General features: G+C 40.0%; 1 protein-coding gene across 1 annotated transcript in view; it reads right to left on the bottom strand.

Annotated features, from left to right (window-relative positions):
* LOC127157584 (tyrosine-protein kinase receptor UFO) overlaps window positions 1–13,415 on the bottom strand; it is a 34,859-nt gene extending 21,444 nt beyond the window's left edge. The window contains exons 1-7 of the mRNA XM_051100822.1: window positions 12,823–13,415; window positions 8,417–8,624; window positions 7,860–7,960; window positions 7,247–7,429; window positions 5,224–5,304; window positions 4,480–4,595; window positions 2,085–2,268 (exon numbers count right to left, since the gene is read on the bottom strand). Coding sequence (XP_050956779.1) covers window positions 2,085–2,268; window positions 4,480–4,595; window positions 5,224–5,304; window positions 7,247–7,429; window positions 7,860–7,960; window positions 8,417–8,624; window positions 12,823–12,970 — 1,021 coding nt within the window. The 5' untranslated portion in view covers window positions 12,971–13,415. The remainder of the gene's footprint in view (window positions 1–2,084; window positions 2,269–4,479; window positions 4,596–5,223; window positions 5,305–7,246; window positions 7,430–7,859; window positions 7,961–8,416; window positions 8,625–12,822) is intronic.
* Between the last annotated feature and the right edge of the window lie 7,396 nt (window positions 13,416–20,811).

The raw sequence follows: 20,811 nt of genomic DNA, 5'->3' as shown, positions 1-20,811 counted from the left end.
TACATACCATAGTTAAAGTATGGCTAGTATTTTTAATTTACCATGGTTTAACTATAGCAACTATTTTTTTATTTGTGTTTTTTTTTTATATAATAATAAATATACACTGCCCTTCAAAAGTTTGGAAACACCCCTGGCAAAGTGTGGTTTTAGACAATATCAGCATAAATCCTTATCATTTTTGGTGCAAATACATCAAAGTAACTTGACATTATCATTGAAGAGCAGCAATAATAATGTTCATTTTGATGACGTAATAATGGCAATATATACATGGTAAAATCAGACGTGCCCCTTTGCCAGCTGTGATGCCTGGTTACTGGTTTAAACTTGACCCAGGTTTTTAAAAGATTTTTGGGTCAGCACACCTTAATAGCTTCAACAACTGATTGCCAATTAAGTTTAGAATACAATGAATTTAGGCCCAGATTGTGCAGAGCTGTAATAGCTGCTAATGCTGGATATTTTGATCAATCGAAAATTGATTTTTTTCTATGTATAAACTGTTTATGCAATAAAATATGTTTTCATAGTTTGTGTTGTCCCTTAATAGGCTATATGTAGGCTATATGCTATATAGGCCATTTGTTTATTTTAATAGTAAAACCATTTTGTAAGGGAAGCTGTAAAAGTAGTCAGCTTACATCAAGTTTCACAGTTACATTAAAAATTGTGTATTTCATCAGCTTATTTAGGCTAATAATATATTAAAAAAGCCAAGGCATCATAAGATCAGGATGTTAAAATAAACAGAAATTGCAGAGGATGATAAGCACGTCCCAGCCAGGTTCGTCACTTAAGTTGTCACGTTCCCATTTCTGGTGTGGTCTGTGTGTATTTGCAGAGCGTTTGAATTTGCTTGCGTTGTGAGTATCTGCAGCACATGTGCTGTCAAACTGATGAAGACGTTTTCTTAATTTGCAGGTGTTTTTTTTTTATTTATTTGCAGTGTGTTGAGCTCTCTCGGCCACCGTGTAAAGCAGCTCAACAGCTTAATTCAGGTCGAGTATTCCTCTCATCCGATGGTGTTGGTGCAGGTATATCGATAAATGACTGAAAGTTATGTGTTTTTCAGACTCCAGATACGCAGGCTAAGCAGTAGACCTCCTAGACCTAGACATGTTTCTCCCATGCTCAATTTGGACAAGTCTGACAGATTTTAATTTTTTCAATAGTGTTACCAAATGATACTTTAAAAGACTTCCTGTGTGTCATTAGTCAGGTAAAACATCACTCCAGTGAGTGAATGTTTCTGTGTCGGGCCAGTCAGGATGCTCAGACAAACATGTGTGATAGTGCTACAAAGCCAAACTGTTTACCCTTGCTGTTGGTTCTGTTTTAAACTGGGATATAAAAAGTATTGTAACACTATAAAATGAAAGAGAGCTGTGAAGGAGCAACCACTAAGAAACAGCATTTAAAGCAATACCATTTCATATTTACAAGGAGCTTAAAATTGTTCTCGCGCTCGCAGTAGCATCCCGTCTCTCTGTGTCTTACTGTCTGTGTGCATTAAAGCTCCGCTCGCAGCCGTTGGTTTCTAAGAGACATTTCGTAATGCCAATTTATGGAAAGTACCCAACACCCACCTCACTCTCTCCTACAAACACTCCTTCAGCTGTAATCTGGCATGGAAAAACTTACTACAGCTCCAGTACAGTCCGGCCTGACAGACACGCAGTGCTAATGTGAACACAGCCGGACCAGAACCTTTATAGAAAACACACACACAGCACAGCAGACACACACCCGAACCTACAGATCGGCCTGAATGCCTCACGATGCACAATGGCGACAGGTCTCCGGGATGAAGTGTGCATTAGGAAAGGGTATTTTGGTCATTTAAGTGTTTTCCTGATTCTTGCTGTCAGTCGCCATCCCTAATGTACATCACCACACACACCTTCCCTGGTCCTTCTGCCTCGACAGTTTCCAGGTCGTTCGGTGTTTAGCAGAGAAAGACCTCACACATCTCGCTACTGTAAACACACTTCAGCTCTTCTGACTCCAGCAGTGAGGACCCAACATACAACAGGTTCCTTCTGTGTCTGTGAGAATGAGGATCGGTGTGGGCGTGCGCTTACCGCCTTCACGGGTGCTGACGCTCATCCACGCCGTCCAATTAGAGACGCCCTGACTGCTCCGGCAGGCCATTCTGAAATCGTACCGACTGAAGGCCTCCAGATCTGAGATCAGACGGCTGGCGTCGGGCGCGCTGACCGTCTGACTGGAGATCAGCTGATCAGAGTCTTCACCAGAAGGTTTCACCTGAAAGATATCGCATTTTAAACCAAATCATTGCACGGTTTTTAGTGGTTTCATATCGTTTCCTAATGACATCTATAACAGTGATGAAGATTTCCTATGGGCTGAAAGAATACGTTTTTAAACCCTTTCATTATTTGCAAATCATACATGCAAAATGGTGAAATGTGTGACATTCGCTTTCTGTTCAAGACAAAGAAGAAGCGACTTCCGCTATCACTTCCCCTTTACCCAGCACCCTGTGCTAATGTCAGAGTAAACGCAGGAATATACAGGATAAAATATGACTTATGAGGTTTTTTTGGTAAGTTACCAGGTTTACATGTGTGACAAGCATCTTCTGTAAGTTATACTGACCCCAAATATTCCTTTAACACACAGACACACACACATTTTTGCGTAACCGCACACACACTTGTATTTCTGTCGAATAAAGTCATCTCGACCTAGAGACACGCTGCCGACACGCAGCAGGACAGACGAAAACGGCTCGCTCAGCAGCAGAAACATGCTGCCGACGCAACAAACATCAAACGCTGGCAGAAAACAAACCACCTACCCACTGTTATACTGCTTCAAATCATTCTCGGCTGTAGGAATTACAGTAAAAAACTAGCGCGAGGAGAGAAAGAGCTGGCTTTATAAACGAACAAAAGCTTTCTTGGCGTGACTGAAAATGATTATGAGAATTCCACAGGATTCAGGTTGCATACAAGTGTAAGCCAGAAATACAATGACCAAATACAAAATGTCAATCTTACAGCAACTCTCTAGAAACGTCCAGGGACATACTAAAAATAAATAAATCATTCTGATAGATCATTCTGGCATAAGCATATCTTGCCTCTTTTCATTAATGTGAAGTAAAAAAACAATAGTACATATTTTCAAATAACAGGTATAATTGTAAGTACACATCAGAGTAGTAACTTTTTTGTTTCATTATTGTACAGTACACAATGTTCACTTTACAGTAAGCAAATTTAATAAAAGTTTGGGAATTGTAATATATGATGTATAAATGTATGCATACACAACAACACGACGTCTCCTCTTTTCTGTTTTCCTCACATTCCCTGAGGCAGCACCAAAATTGTGTAGAAAACCTCACAGTTATAATGTGTACAGTGTTTATCCTAACGTAGTCTGATCGGGTGAATGAAAGAAAGAATTGAGTCATGAATGGCTCAGCGCTGCGGTACGAAAGAGCAGATGTGTCATAACGCTCAAAGCCGAAAGCAACTTAGCTGCTCTTCCTGATAACGGTGAAGGCTTTCATTCTGGAGTGACGAGTCACACGTGAGTCACGACTCTGTGATTCACAGCCGAGTCAATAAATAGAGTGAACGGAGTCGCTGGTCACTGACTCACAACGCTGCTGAATTCCCCTATGACGGGTCAGTTTATCTCTGTCCAGTCTAAAAGACCTCAGACCAGCATCCACAATGACCTGAAGCATTTCTGGCTTTGAGGTGACAGATGTCTCTATTCCTTCTAGATCATTTACTTCAAATCAGGGCTGAACGAATTAGGTGCATGTTTCTTAATTGTGCTCTTTTTTTTTTTTTACTTTTGGGGAACAATGATTACAAAGTAAAAATAAAATGTGATGCCATGCAGTATCACAGTAATTATAGTATAACTGAAAGCTGGGGCTGCACTGCGAGTTGTTCAGTTGTTTTCACTGATCATTTATTCATTTGCAATTCTTTCTTTCTTTCTCTTATGTCAGTTGAGTTCTGTTAACATTTTCTGGTTCTTCCTTTGTTCCCTCTCTTCCTTTTTTATTATCCGTCAGTTCCTTCAGGTTTGTGCGTTTAGTCTGAGTTTGGACCGTCGGGTTGTGTGGAGCTGAGGAACCAGAGGAGGGGTGTGGGATCAGACACAAGAGGCCTGTTTTTATTAGAACCAGGCACTTTGGGGTGGTGCTCAGGCGAAGGGGAGTGTATGACACACACACACACAAGCTCACGTCCTACCAGGGCCCCAGAACATGGGGGAAACGGGCCTCAGGAGCGAGTGGTACGGGCCTCTCTCGAAGTGTGAAATGTGATACTCTGCAGCATGATTAAGCAGCATGTGCATGTAGGGAAAGGGTTCTGACTCACAAAACAGACTCGTCACACGCTTGTCAAAGTCATGCAAACACACACACATGCTGACACAATCGCTCATTCTGATATCGATCAACTGAAAGAGGTTTTTTTCAGGTACCTGAACAATGCAGTGGCTGATGGGATAAATTCCTCCAAAGCCCATGTGCCAAGACAGACGGATACTTGAATTAGTGATTTCTTCAGCTTTAATGTCATGGGGCTGGGAAGGAAGAACTGGACAAAAAAGACAAGAAGTACTGTTTTTACATAAAACACTGACTGATAAAAATGGCTCAAATATATTTGTGTTTCTGCAGTTGGGCTACATTCAGACTGCAGCAAAAGATCCGATTTTTTTTTTTTTATCTCATATGAGACTTGCGCAATCCATATGGAATCTGATCTTTTTGCTTTGAGTGGAGTGGAGGAACAGTGAGCCATTATCACGGCGACAGCTCTATACAAGCAGAACTTGAGTGGTCATATCGTACGCATTTTTGATCTGTTTCCACACATCCTCGTGTGCTCAAGAATTGGCCGGCTGAACGCGTAAACGCCGACCCCAGTGGCCTCTGTGTTTACGTCCGTATGACGCCGCGCTGCGTGCCATCTTTGTTACTTTTCAAGACTGTGGCCTTTTCAAAGTGGTATCAGACACTGGCCAGATTTAATCATGTAATTCAATGATTTAATAATTGGCTATGAGCAGTAAATCCATACTGAGCACTAAATCTTAAAGTACGCCGAAAAAGTGAGAAAAAAAGGCGAGCTGTAGACCCACACAAGTCAGCGTCTTGACTGACCACTACTGACAGGAGTTAACAGCCCCTTGAACACTCTCACTTCAGGACATCACACTTACCGGTCACAACACCTGTGCCAGACGACGCCACGCCTTTACGATTGTGCGCTTCACAGGAGAAAGAGCTGGTTCGATTTAAACCTGTTGAGGAGCAAAATACCACGGTTGAGAAAAACAGATACAAACAAACATAAACAAACAAACAAATAAATAACTTGTGTTGGGTTGTGTTTGAGTTTTATTTAAACATGCATTCATTTGGAGAATTAAAAAAAGCTGATTTGAAAACAGCTACTTCTTCTTTCAGGGAAACACCGAAGACACACGCACACACACTGCACATGCTGACATTCACAGAAACATGTCAAATGAAGGCTCTCTTTCTCACACACAGCATTCTTCACACTTTCAGTGAAAATAACTCATGTGTGTCATTGAGGAACACTATGTGTCCATTGTTGAAAGGCCACAAAAGTTCAATATCAAGGGTCACCAGATCAAATTCTGATGGACAAGGGCTGAGTGCTGTGTGTGTGTGTGTGTGTGTGTGTGTGTGTGAGAGAGAGAGGGAGAGAGAGAGAGTTCAAAACAAGCTTTAGTTTCATCTCTATTCTATTTCCTTCCTTAAAAACACAATCTGTCTTCATCAGCACAGATTCAAAGCAAACACGGAATCTTTTAAGAGTGTAAACTCATTCACTGCTCAACTAAACCTACTTTTGCAATATAACTCAACACTGAAAGAACCTCACAGCATGATGATACACTCTCCCCACAATAAAATTAGCAGTGCGCCTGTGCAAAAGTTGTAGTCATGATGTATTGTGGGTGTAAGGTGTATTGTGTGTGTGTGTGTGTGTGTGTTTTTTTTATCTGGAACAAAAAAAAAAAAAAAAGGAAAGTAAAATGAAATCAAACCCCTGACCATAAGTGTGAGTTACAATAATAGTTAAGCTTGCACTAGCAAACAGCACTGAATGCTTTATGGAGTGTTTAACATTCTCCCCGTGACGGCCGGTGTGTGTAAGGCTGCTGCAGTGCCACAAGGAATGCTATGGACGGAAAGACCTGCCATTTTAGTTTATGAAATTCTTGAATGAGTGTGAGTCAGAGTGTGTGTGCAAGCAGAAGTGTCTCATTCCCAAGATGTGAATCCACCACTAATGGTCAGTTATCCACGATGAGTCAAAGCCTCCCTCTCTCTCTCTTCAACTCGGTACAGCTGGAACAACAACACAGGCTGTATGTGGCACTCTGCTGTGGCAGGTTTTCAAAGGCCTTCTCCTCTTCCTCCTCCCTCTCCTCATTTTTTTCTTCCACTCTTTCTTCCTGTCCGGCCTTCCTCTCATCTCCCGCTGCTCTTTCACCAGTAAGCAAAGGCCAGCGTCTCAAAGGATGATTCCCGTTTGGAAAACAGCCAGGCAGTCCGCCTGCTGCAGAGAGTCTGTGTGTGTGTGTGTGTGTGACCAGTCTTGAAGAAAAAATGTCTTAAAGAGCCAGTCTGAGATGACTAACTTGTAATACTAGTCTAAGCAGTTTATGAAAGGGGCTACTAGTGCCCCTCTGTCAGTTCACTTTTTTTTTCTTTTTTTTTTATTATCCATCAGGTGCAGCACAGAATATAGATGGGTTACGCACTGAAGTTTAATACTTGATGTGATGTGAACAAACCCCTCTTTATGAGCAACATAGCAATAGTACTGATTAGACTGGCAAACACCACTAATAAAACCTGCAGACGTATGGTGTTACTGCACCTGTTTTGCTTTGTTGAGCCGCTCTTGCGTAAACATTACCCTTTTTAAAGACATTTCAACGCTTCATTTCATTGCACTTGATTCAAGTTTGTTTCAGGGTGCGGTTTGAGGATCTATTGGAGTTACGAGGTTTAATCACAGGCTCTTTTTAGTACTATTTATTGGTTAAATATTTGTAAAACTCACAGACAAATGCAAAGTGTGAGCAATAGCGCTGATTTACGAAAGGAAAAAGATGAAATATGGACTTACAAGGTATTTGTTGTTAAGAAAGAGCTGTCGATAAAACAGCACCAGTGTACAGTCGTGTGGAGCGAGGTCAGTACCTGAGATGTTGAGCGTTGAGGGCGACAGGGCTATCGGGTCATCCAGATTATTGAGAGGAGCCCCGTCCTGAAGCCAGATGACCCGTACAGGCTCAGGAGGACCGTGAGCCGCACAGTGCAGACTCAGCTCTTCGTTAGCCACTACTGACAAATGCTGCGGCTCCACGGAGAAATGAGGGAGACCTGAAAGAGAGAGAAAGACACTTAGTGAGTCCTTAAATATCAATGCACAATAGAGAAGTTTCCAACATAGCAGCCTACTCCCAGCGGGCGCACAACGTCATAAGATGCTGATATATGGTTCAATTTCAGTTGCGACATCAGGTGACCAAAACTCAATGACAATTCAACGTCTAATGTCACGGTTCATTTGATGTCAGCTGACATTGATATTTTATTGTTTTTAAGTTGTGTACCCAAAATCTACCATTAAGTGAACGTCAAATTGACGTCAAATACTGATGTCAACCAGATTTTCATTCTCAACCGAAACGCAACTTTGTCTGACGTTGTCTGACGTTACAGTCTCAACACAGTCCAGCCTCCCAGTCAGCAATCACAACATGTAATTGACTTTTGGAACAATGGATTTTAAGTAAGACAAGTGAAATACCTTCTAGTTGGATGTATCCCTCACTGGATAATGTCTCCTCTTCACCAGAGAACACCGCACACTGATAGGCGCCCATATCCGAGAGCTGTACCTCCTCTATCCTGTAAGCAGAACGTGGATACTGTTCATTGAAATGGGAGTCACGTCTCAATAGACTCATTTGGCAGGCGATTTTCTGCTAAGCAAATTTCAGTTTCATTGGGAATCAAAACCATGACATGTGCATTGCTAGTGGCAGAGCTCCAGTCAGCTTTAGTGAAACTCAAGGCTGTTTTGAAACGGTTTTGTGTCAGTGGGCTGGGTATGATCAGTGTTGGGGGTCACAACTAATCCATTTTATAGTAATCAGATTTTTCTAATAAAAAAAAAAAGCAAAAATAATACTAATAACCTGTTTACTGACAAAAGAGTCATTTTAGAGTTTAAATACACCTGCAAACCAATCATGAGAAAACGTGACATGCCAGTTTTAAATGTTTCCACAACACTGATCACGGACAGAGGAAACAGAAACTGTAGACACACTGTAAATGTCCACATTAAACAGGTATTCCTACTTGAGTTCACTAACAACCAGCCAGCTGTTCTCATCTTCAGGGAACTGCATCTGGTTGGTATCAGCCAAGTCCAGCTGCTGTCCCTCCTTCAGCCAGAGCACGTCCAGGGGTCCCTGGTCCTCCCCGTCCGCTCGCAGGATGCACTGAACGGCCACTGGCTTCCCAAGAGAGGAAGTCACGTTCCCAGGGCTCTTCACGAAACGTAACCCTACACAGTGCAGGAAAATCGTGGAAAAACCATTAAGCCAAAAGTCAAGTCAAGTTTATCACTTCCATAACCTGTGTTTGTCTTGAAGAGCAGATAAATAATACAAATGCAGAATAATTGCCACGTCAGCACTCTTAAAAATAAAGGTGCTTTATAACAATGGCATAGAAGAACCGTTTTGGTTCCACAAAGAACCATTCAGTCTCTTTCTTACCTTTTTATAATCTAAAGAATCTTCTTTTGCCACAAAGAACCTTTTATGCAATGGAAAGGTGTGAAGGCCTTTACATGGTGCCCCAAAATACTACCATGGTACATAACCACAAAATCATGGTGCATTTTGGCATGTGTTTGTTGAAGAGCTGGCCATCATATTGGAGGTTTCTCACATCTTTTCTAAAGATTCATAAATCATGCCTTTATAAAACTTGTTCAGTTCTAAACTAGTGCTGCCAACCCTGGTATTTATCTGACACATCTATTTCTGGTCTTGCAGTCTCACCAACGAGCCGATGAGCTGAATCGGGCGTGATGGGACTCTCCAGGACCTGGGTTGAGAACAATGTTATTTTCATCTAAAGATACACCTCAGGCCCTTGAGTTTTTGCTCCCTTGTTTCTCAGTGCGGGTAAACATCAGTCAAACCTCCTTTTCAATGCCATTGGGTTGGTGTAGCTTTGTGAACATTTTTGATTTTGTAGGGGAGGTGTTCAAAAACACAACCAACTCTGCCTTGCATGGATTTTTTGGATGGACGGTAGATCAGCTCCCTGTCAAACACTTTCTACTGGGTCCACGCATTCCCATCTGCCTGAAGAACTGAAATGTTTTAAATTCCTGTGTCGGTATGGAGCCGATAACAAGCTGTGCAGCCGAAGCCGGAGAGATACCAGAAGCGTGTAATCCGGTATTAGGCCAGTTCCGTGTAGGTTAGCTTCGGATGACGCAACTCATTCGGAATTCCTTCCTCCTTAATAACTCAAGGAGTTAGGATTTTCTCAAAGCTGTCAGACACTGCCCTGTCTCTTAAACTTTGACCCCATGAAGATTATTTCATCCAGTCTGGCATGGCATTCAAAACACTTACTAGCACAACCATCTCTCATCTACGTGGGACTGTTTTCTCAACAAGAAATCGGACTGATTTTTTAGAAAAGGCTCATAAAAAACAATATTTACAGTTTAGGTTTTGATAGGAAGGAATATTTTTTAGAGAGTTTAACATTCCTCTCAGTTCATCCGCAGTGTGTTCAGATGTGAATGGGATGTGGACACAGTCAATCTTTCAGGGAAGGTTTAGGAGAACACACACGTACACACATAAGCAGAGACGTGGGTCCCAAGTTAATATTTAAAATGAGGCCCACTAAACCCTCCTGTCATGGCTAGTTTTTTTTTTTTTCCTTTATATTGCTATAGCGGCTTTTAGCTTCACTAGTTCTTTTAAACATCTCTCCTTTTATGATGGGCTGAAAGTGGGCAGTCAACTCTGACCTGAACTGTCTTTGTTTGCAGCTTCTTTCTGAATCTGAGTGTTTAAAGTCAACATAAAATGCTGCTTTGAATCCATTTACTTTCGTAATTTGGAATACACAAGAAACTTTGTATTCAACAAGAAGAAACTATCCAGCAATTAGGTTAGGTTAGGTTAAGAACTCATATCGACAGATTCCAAAACATCAATAATGCATGAACTTTGCATGTTTACCAATGCGTGCAAACCCTTATTTAAGAATACTGAAACCTTGGAATGAACATTTTGAAAAATGTTTAACAGAAATAAATGAATCAAATAACATTTCTGTAATCTTCAGAATCCATACCATTGTGAGGAAACTGTAATTGTCAGAATCTGCACTCCTTACAAATTCAAAACCTGCTGCCTCAAGAAGCTTTACGACAGGTTTTACGGCAGTGATATCAAACGCTCATCAGCTGTCACAGATTGTGACATGCCATGTTTTGGTGACGTCTGTTCAACTGAGAAACGTGCGCCTTCACGGAGTGGATCGAGATAATATTTTCAGCAATTAACAACTTAAATTCTGCTCTAGTATTTTCAGTCTAGACCATGTCTCCCTCTTCAAACACACCATCAACTGATCGGCTCATTAGTAAAGACTCCGAGACCTGAAGTGTGTGTGTGTGTGTGGCCAATAAGAGAGACGTAAAAAATGGTGTAGTGTTGGGGGTGTGGGAGGACCAAGATTGGGAACCCCTGCTCTTGACTTTTGTATTTGGCCAGAGATGACTGCGACTGCAACACATCGACATGTGGACTATTTTTGGTCCCGCTTCTGAGATGTTCATAATCAATGAAGTATTGTGATTACACTTGACTGACTGTCATGTTTTTCCTTATACAGTAACTGTTTAAGGAGTGGGATAAGCAAAAAAAGGTCAAATATATTTTCAATGTTATATTTTCGCTAAAATATGGTCATTGCAGGCCTACACATTTCTGTCCATTAGATTCTGTCTATTATGTATTCTTTTTATATTCACTATAAACGGTGTATTTTTAGTGGTATTTTGGTTTAGGGTCAAGAGATCTTACATTTATCTATAAAATGGTCAAAGCGCAACTATACAAATGTCTTTTTGATATTAAAGATTTGTGAACATATTTTATTAGCTGTAAATACGTAATAATAATGACATTTTAAATGAGGTCAGTAGGTCCATATTGTACATTTTAGCATCTATCCAAATAAGAAAAATGTATTATGCTACGCTACGCTATGTTATGTAGTAATACCTATGAATAAACAACGAGACAAGGCTGTACTCCCTAACATTATCTTGTAAGGTGTTATAAAATGTTATAGTGTCAGTAACCAGTCGGTAAAAATCGACTGCTAAGAAGGAGGACAGCAGCCTCGCAAACATCCCTCTCCACTGTCATTCTCATTGTCACCAGACTAACGCAAATCACTCTTTCTTTCCTCCTGCATGTTTTCACTTCTCCGTCAATCTCAGTCTCCTCCCGTGGCTTTTTATTCCATTCTTTTCAATTCATCCCCTCATCCGTCCCTTTGCCCCAAACTCAATCCATCATTTCCTCTGCGTGATTCAGCATGGCCCCTCAGTCACATTCTTTCTGAATCCCCGCATCCATGCCGCCTGTTTAGGCTGCCCGTCTTCAGAGTCTGTGAGCTCTGATGTGAGAGTCTGATAAGTGTCCAGTCTGCCAGACATCACATCACGCCTCAGAGTCTTCGCTTAATTTGACATCACGCGTAAGGGCCACTCGCAGACAAACGTAAAGACTGTAAGTTTGCATCTGGAAAACACTTAAAGCCACTGTCTTGTGCAAGACCGTGTAGACGGAAAATACAGACCATGCTTGCCTGTGCAAAAGCCTCTGTTATGATGCAGGGTGGTTACTAGAGTGTTCTGGTTGGTTGCTATGTTCTTGCAGTGTTATTGTTAGGGCGATCTTCTAAGATAATACAAGATTTTCTTGTCTCCAGATATATGCCAGGTCCCTCCTGTTTGAGTCTGCCAGGTGAAAACAGTGAGCCCCATTGTTTTGAAAAGTAACACCACACACAATTCTGCTCACCTAGCCAAAGAACAAACACGGTGTGGCATGAATTGAGACATGGGGCATAAATAGGAGTGAAGTACATTGTCAAGAGTCCTTTACTGTTACTGTGTTACTGTCTGCCTCAAAATGAGATGTGCTGACCATAAATAAGATTCAAAAGAAGCTTGTACAGTGGACACTTTAGTCACAAAAGCTCCTCTCAGAAGTATATTTCCGAACTGCAATTACTGAATCGCAATTCTTCCCAGTTATTTTTGGTGCCAGGGTCATAGTGTTCACGCAGGAAAATCTCCACAGCTGTAGTCTATCACATTTACCTACGGACATGTTCAACAAGCAAAACGTATGTTGATTTTAACATTATATCTATCGTTTTATCATCTCAAACATAAGCATGTTTGTATTTTTTGAAACTTCATTTTGTGAAATACGTCGCCTGCAAATTGTTAATTGTAAATAAACTGTAAAATTAAACCGTTTTTTAAAAAAAGTGATTTGAGTGTCTAAAAACTTTTTTTTTTTTTTTTTTTTTTGTCCTGAAACAATATAGCGATTATATTTTACCTCCATATTCAATCATGGTGAATGCTCAGAAAACACCCAGAATTACAAAAGTTTTGATAAGAAATGATGCAGTGTATCTCCTACCTGACAGAAGCTCCGCGGATCCGAGGCGCATCACTACAATGAGAAACAGAGTGAATAAGCTGGAGCCGGTCATCGTTTTGTTCGGTTTCGTGCCGCTCCGGTTCGGTGTCGGTGTCGAGTGTGAATCAGTGACGGATCGCATCATCATCGCATCGCTCCAGCGATCAGACTGCGCTTCAACTTTCCGCAGATGGGCGATTCTTCTTAGGCAAAGACAGATTCCTTAGCAAACTTCAAAAACAATAATAATCAGAAGGAGCTGTCAAGATGTCCTCAAAATTGTCATCTGCTGAAATCTGTATCCAACGCAGCCTAAGCAGTTACTTCTTTTTTCCCCCCTCCGCTTTTAGCTCAAAAACTTTTTAGTACAATCCTAAACGTAAAGTAGGCTGTTAAAGCGCCTAAAGCCAAAGTTAAAAAGCGCTCCAGTGTTTCCAAACCAGAGCTGTGTTATTTTTGGAATCGCGACGCGTATTTTTATGTCAGAATTTCCTTTTGCCTCCAAAAGCACTCTCCCATCAGGACGCCTTTATTCCCCCTTCAGACAAACTCACATTCCTCCACTCAACTTTTGTCCATTCTGTCTTTCTCCTCCCCTCCTCCATCTCTCCCTCCTGTGCGCCTCCTTCTCTGTACTCCGACACATAACAACCCCCTTCACCTCACAGACTTAACCGAGAGATACACAACACAAACACGCTCACAACCTATGCTTTCTTTCGGTTGGCCTGAAATTGTCTAAGCGCGAGTCGTTTTAGGTAATGGCATAAAAGTTGGCTTTAAAACGTCAAACTTGTTGGTCAAAGAAAAGCCCTATTTTTCCTTACAAAGTGCAATCCCAGGATGCACCTGATGAAGTTGACTGACAGAATGTCAAGTATGCAGAGCTGGTGTCTATGGGAATGATCGCTATGTAAGCCCCATATTTCCACGTGTGTTATGCCATAATGATTTTACTGCTGAAATGCAATTTGGAAATCAGTACTAACGAGTAACCTAAACTTGTAACTGGTAGTGCGTATCTGTGCAAAACCCCTTAAATATGTATGAGAGATTTTTCCTAAAATGACTCACTTCTTTGATGTGTGTTCTATTCTAATTCATTGCATTTCATTTCATTGTACATTGCTGGGATATTGTTGCATTTCTATCGATGTAAATACAGACCCTTGGTATTTAAATTAGAATCACATAAAAGTTTTGAAAGTGAGATATTCTGAAAAATGATAATAATGTGCGGAAACACAACTACTCGCTACCTGTAAGTTAAAAGTAATAGGACTAACATTTACCTCAAGTGCAAAACTAAATCCACACGAGCATCTTTTGTCAGATGAAGACATTTAAATGTACACGCACACAAGAGTTTGTGTGGCTCTGGGTGTGTGGTTGTTGTGTCACTCTCACGGTTATGTCTGCGGCTGAGTTTGAACAGCGTGTTCATACAGGACTCAGGAGATGTGATAAACGTGAGTGAAGTTTGTTTGGGTGAACGCAGAGAGAGTCGTAGGATGGGCGGGATTTACGCTCCCTTCATGAATAATTGATTCCTCTTTTTTCCCATGAAAATGCAGGGGACTGTTGCTGCGCTCTCAGGTTGCCGGGGATGGAGAGTCCTCTGGCCCTTTAAGAGGAGGTTGAGGGGTCCGTGCAGTGTTCCCAGGGTCTTTAATGGAGACAGAACCCATCTGAGAAAGACCCCATTGTGTCCTTGCTTTTCAAAAGAAACCAAGGAATCGAGCTCTCTCTCTCTCACACACACACAAATACACAGACAGAGACGGGGGAGATAAAGGAGGCAGAAAGTATCAAACATGGTCTTCAAAGAATGAGAAGGGGGGGAAAAAAATGCCAACTAGTGAGAATGAGAAGACTTTGTTTGGGCAGACGGAAAGGGTAGTGTGGGTGGGTCAGGTTAATGTGAGTGGGAGCTGATTAAACTGCCTCACTAAACTTGACAAACAGGCTAGACCCGCTCTGCCTCAAATCACATACGCTGACTATCATTTCATTAGAAAATCAGTTACAGCATAGCCTGACCGCGGAAATGAAGAAACATCAACAGTTCTCTTTTTGTGGTTCAGTTTTTGAATTAATTTTTATGTACAAGAGATCAATCATTTGCATGGCCAGCAGTGCCAGGCCATCCGTGTCAAGCTGGAAGTGGGCGAAGCAAAAGTGATCTTACTAAGCATAACGCCACTGGGTGTTTTGGACCATTTCAAAGTTTTAATCAACGTTGATGTCACGTCAGCGTTTTATTACAACGATTTAATCAGACGACAGATAGATATGAGGTAGCTGATCAAAAACTAGGCGAGGTTTATAAGGCCACTAATACAAATGATGTGTTGATATTTGTTGATATCAAATGATATATTCTAAATATATTTGTGTGTGCATGTAATAAATTATTTGGGGGTAATGAAAATACTCCCAAAAGATTATTTTAAAGCTATTTTTGTGTAAAATGAGAAAATATGAAGCAGACATTACAAATAGTAGTTTTAGAAATAAATATTTTATTTGATTCAACATTGATCTATTAGACGTTCAGACTGCAACGGCCTAACATAAACTATTCAACATTGTAACCAAAACAGCTTTGTTACCAACAGAAATAGTCTTATGTTATACATTATTCATTTCAGGGTTTGTACAACCTTTTGAGAGAGAAATTCAAGCACTTTTCAATGACTCTGAATCATTTCATACGACTATTAACAAGAAAAGCTCTCATGATCCAATCTGAATGTTGTTTTTAATGGGATGATCAAAATATGCTTTATGGTAAACAAACACTTACGTAAAATTAAAAATACATAAAAAATAAAATAAAATAAAATAAAATAAATAAATAATAATGATAATAAATACACACACACACCCATGTTGTGTTTACAAGTTTTATGGGGACATTCCATAGGCGTAATGGTTTTTATACTGTACAAACCCTATTTTCTATCGCCCTACACCTAAACCTGGCCCTCACAAGAGACTGTGCACACTTTTACTTTCTCAAAAAAACTCATTCTGCATGATTTATAAGCTTGTTTCCTCATGGGGACCTCACAAATGTCAAAATTTACTGGTATTACTATCCTTGTGGGGACATTTGGTCCCCATAATGTGATAAATACCAGGTACACACACACACACACACACACACACAAAAGTCAAATCAGAATTATAACCAGTAGATGGCAGCAGAGGAGCACTTATTGGCTTATTAGCCATTCTTATTTTTATTGTTGTTTCATATTTTGAAATGATTAAATCACTACTATAAATTATCAAGTCATCAAGAAATCAGATTTTGTCAGAGTTTACACTTTTTTTGTGTATGAAGTGAGAAAAGTCACTTGAAAAACAAACTTTTCAGTTTGCAATTAAATCACACATAATCACTGAAGTTGTTGAAGTCCATATAATAGTACAGACGAATGATGGTACATTTAATCAGAGTAGATTATATCCTCCTGACTACCAGGAGAAAAAAACGTTTTGTGATTTTAGTTTTTTTGTTTGTTTGTTTTTTTAATTGAAAAAATTGAAAAATAACATAAAAAAAAAGATATTTTATTCATATGTTATGCTACGTACTCTGTGAGGACACGAGGACTTTAAAAAGTCCTGTTTTTTTGTTTTTGTTTTTGTTTTTGTTTTTTTTATATTATTATTATTATATTTTTATATACCAAACTATATAAAGATGATTCTTAATTATGTTATGAAACACATAACAGAAAAATTTGATAAACCAGTTTCCTTTATGCAAAATGTGTATAAAATGGGTTTTCCCATTATAAACAACGTATCAGTGGCAGTTTTATGATTAAATCAATATAAAATTTATATTTTAAATACTATTTTTAATACTGTACACACACACACACACACACACACAAGCAGCAAGAGCAATCACACGAGTGCTGTTTGTCCCAAATGTGATTTTACACAACTGCTCAGTAAATAAGAAGTTAATATTGTTTTATATTTTAAACACAATATTGATAAAATATTCATTTTATTTATCAACTGTCTGTATGTTAAATGTGTACTGCTACGGTACGACTTGTTATGAGCCCTGTATGCACACCTGATGTGTTATCAATAGTACCTTGACGTGCATTTCACAACAACGGGCTTTGGCACTTGTACTAGCCTCCGTCCATTTAGAGCTGTTCGGTCCTTTAATTCATGCTCTCTGTCAACTCATACATCTGCTTAAATGCAAACACTAAAGCTCACACTTTCACAGATGTGATTTACTGACTGGGCGTGAGAAAGAGAGCGCAGCGCAGAGATTTGTGTTCCTAAACGTGACCTGTACACCACCCTCTGGTCGCTAACAAAACTACAAGTGTGGGCTGAAAGCAGTGTCAGTGGTGATTCCTGCTCAAGAACCTCGAGGATGGCGAGCAGTAGCTCAGCATTGAGCCCTCTGTACAGAACAGAAGGGTGTTGATGTAGGACTCCTTATTTTTTCAATTCTCCACTTTAAGCCATATTGTTTGCAGCTCTGAAGTCTGGCAGCAAATATCATTAATCACATCCTATATGCAGGATTCACCAAAACAACAAAAAAAAATGTCTTTGTACTTTATGTTGTAAGAATACTGCACTGTAAGCCGGTCGCTTTTACAAAACAAACCCCTCCGCACCAAATACTTTTCATGCAATAAGTTTGCATGAAATGCTGAACTGAGCTGAAATAACCGTATAATCTTTTCCTACATATTCTTTTTAAGTTTCTGTTGAGGAAAAAAACAAAACAAAACAAAACGAGACAAAACAATCAGTAATGCAACAAGGTTAACACTGCAGCTTTATTACAGTAACACTGAAGTTTTCAGAGGTAATTTTAGGGGCTTTCACAGTGGATAGTTATAGAAACTCTATCGGAATACAGTCACTAAGAGTAACAAGATGGTGTCCGCTGCGATTGCGTGTAAAAAGAGAGAGCAAGTTACGAGAGAGATGATTCTGTTTGCATGTGGAGCACTCAATGTTCACCATCCGTTCATCATATCTACTGGACAAGATCAAGTCCCAGAGGTAAAATGTTTGTGCTTCTTCAAATGCTGCTTCAGTTCTCTCTCTTTAAAGTATAAGATGCTGTTAGAACATAAGCCTTTAACTTACAGTAAAATCACATTAACCACATGCTGTACACAAGTGTAATGGTGATCATGGAAAATCATGAATTAGTGACACTAAAAAATTCCACACATGATAAAAACTGTATTCAAAGTTTACATCATGAAGAGGAAAGAGAAAGATGGAGAAACACAATTGTAGGAGTCTCCAAATGCACCATTTGATCTTAAGATTTAGGATCAAAAACGATACGCTTATAGTAATCATCCGTATTCTATAGGCACTGGCCAGAAGGTCATGATGGGCTTAAGATGACAACCTTTTATTACTTGTATGTTTGTTACGTAACGGTATGTGACAGGATGCCGAAGGGACAATGACTCAACTTCCCTCTCCTTTTTCTCTCTGTATCAAACAATCAATATTATTGAGGGCAGCGGCTGAGGAGCGTGAGATTAGCGGCGAGCGCTGGAGCTCAGGACAGCTGTGGGAGAATAACAATCCCACGCTGGTAATCCAGTCAGATCGGGTGGATTTACACTCTGGTTCACGGTTTACCACCAGCATCAGAGAGAATAATGAGTCCACGGCCACGAGCTCACGGACCGACTGCATAACGCTGTGCTGTTTGAATACAGGTGCAACAGGGTAAACGTGTAAATGTGCTTTTCACTACTGGTTTATGCTGTTCCTTGACCAGCAACGTGACCAGCATAAACCAGCATCAAAACATACCTAACCGGCACATGCAGTTTTTTTTTGTTTGTTTGTTTTCAACAGGGTGCTGCTTGCCTTTTTCCACATGCTCAGTGAAACATGGATGTTTAAGTAAGTGCAGGGGTAAGTTTGCCATCTAGTGGCTAAGAACATAATGAAATGCCTTGTAGCCAAGTATAGCAGACAGCAGAAGCCTAATAAACCCGGAAATGAACAAAAGTAAATGTTGAGGTTGTCTGTAGGTCTATATGTCAGTAATTGTAAGAATTTGAGAAAATTATACAAATTCACTTATACAAAAGTGCATGTTTTTCAGATTAGTGTGTCGGTCTCAAAACGGATTTAACTGTAGTTTCTCTGTAGTACAGAAGTCAAGCCACAATCATAACCTTATGTAACTATATTAGAAATAGAATAATTTTAATAAGCAGCTTTATGGAATGTAGTTATTAAAAATATTCAATACACAATATTTAGATATTGTAATAAATAGGTAAATAACAACAAATAAAAATAAAAATGCCAATGAAAGATAAACACCTATATGGATGTGGCTATAGGCTTGCAGTATGTATCCTAATATACTGTTCATCCAACGCAAAATATTTTGAGCTCTTCATCATATCAACATGACACAAAAACATGACATGGTGTTTTTTTATACACCCTGCAAAATCTCATTAATTGAGATTTCCTAAAAAAAAATGCCCTGCGTGAGGTATTTCATGTAACAGATGCTTACGTAAGACAAAATAATAGCAAACTTTATAAATATGATTTTTGAAGTTTACATGATTCTTAATACTGTGTGTCATATGACCTGGATTATCCACAACTATTTTATTATTTGTCATGTTTTATTTTCCTATATGTAGGAAAATAAATACTAAGCTTGTATCACAAAGTTTCCTGACACAACATCCTTGATCACGCTTATGCAAACAGGCACATAAAGCTACTTCCGCTCTTGCTCTCTCAGCTGAAAACACACCTGCGCCCAACACTGGACAATATCAGTTTGGATGCAGTCGCCTCAGCTCTCCACTGCGCTCAAACTCACGAGGACAGCAGCGACGCCATTTCTGTCACCGATGGAGTTTGCGTTCCTTGCCACTGTCACCTTTCAGCTTGCTTACCTGGGAACACTTCATATTTGGCAATATTATTGACAGCTTATTTTCCTGTCACTCTAAAGATGCTTTGAAATAATCTGTGTTGTAAAAAGTGCTATGAATAAAGAAGACTTGCTCATAACAGGATGCTTTATGTTGAATTTCAAAAAGATATTGTTGAAATGGCAGTTTAAACAGATAGAAATAGCACTTAGAAATGACTCTATTATTTGACAGCACTGCATGTTTGCTGCGTAAAAAAACGGTTTGATTATGACAGCGAAGACTCTGAAGATTAGCGAGGATCCATGTGCAGGAGGTTTAACGGGTTAGACAAAGCAGGGTCAAAACAGGCGTGGGTCAAACACAGAGAAAGAAAGATAAATCCGAGCAGATAAGTCCAAGACAGCAGGCAGAGATGTGAACAGGAAAAGAGTCCAAACACAGAAAGGGAGATACAGAGGATAATGCTCAGAACCGACAACATAAAATGATGAACAAAACTTAGCGCTAGATACATACAAGCTGATGAAGCAAAGGAGCAAGTAAGGGCTGAACTGGACATGAATATTCAGGTGTTAGCTGTTAGGAAAGAGCAGCAGGTATGGTGTGTCACAGCGATTTTAGCATTGAGCTGAACAAAAGCAGCAGACAGACTGCATCAGAATAAAAATACAAATTTACTCTCTGCCAGGAGGTGGCGCTTATGGAACAGCAGAAATACAGTGGCTACCGTGGTTACCCCTGTACACAAAGCAGCGCTGCGCAAACACGGCTTTCTGTTTCGGACACCTGCTTGTCACAGGGAAGAAAGAAGTTAAACAATTTTCACACATTTTCAAACAGTCACTCAATCTGTTTTCAGGTAAAAGGTAGTGGGAGCCCCTTATGAAAATCTGCTTAGACCTCTCAAAATGCTCGGGCCGGCCCTGTCCTACTCCATAATGTTCTTCTAGTCGAGGTCACATGAAGTCTTGCATTTTCACCTGCAGTTACATACAGCACCCTCCACAAATACTGGTACCCTTGGAGCAAAGCAAATATGAGCAAAGGTAGATGT

The sequence above is a fragment of the Labeo rohita genome, unplaced genomic scaffold (assembly GCF_022985175.1).
Source record: "Labeo rohita strain BAU-BD-2019 unplaced genomic scaffold, IGBB_LRoh.1.0 scaffold_112, whole genome shotgun sequence".
NCBI classification, from domain to species: domain Eukaryota; kingdom Metazoa; phylum Chordata; class Actinopteri; order Cypriniformes; family Cyprinidae; genus Labeo; species Labeo rohita.
The sequence above is the reverse complement of the archived record's forward strand: the minus strand, read 5'-3'. Positions and strand labels throughout refer to the sequence as shown.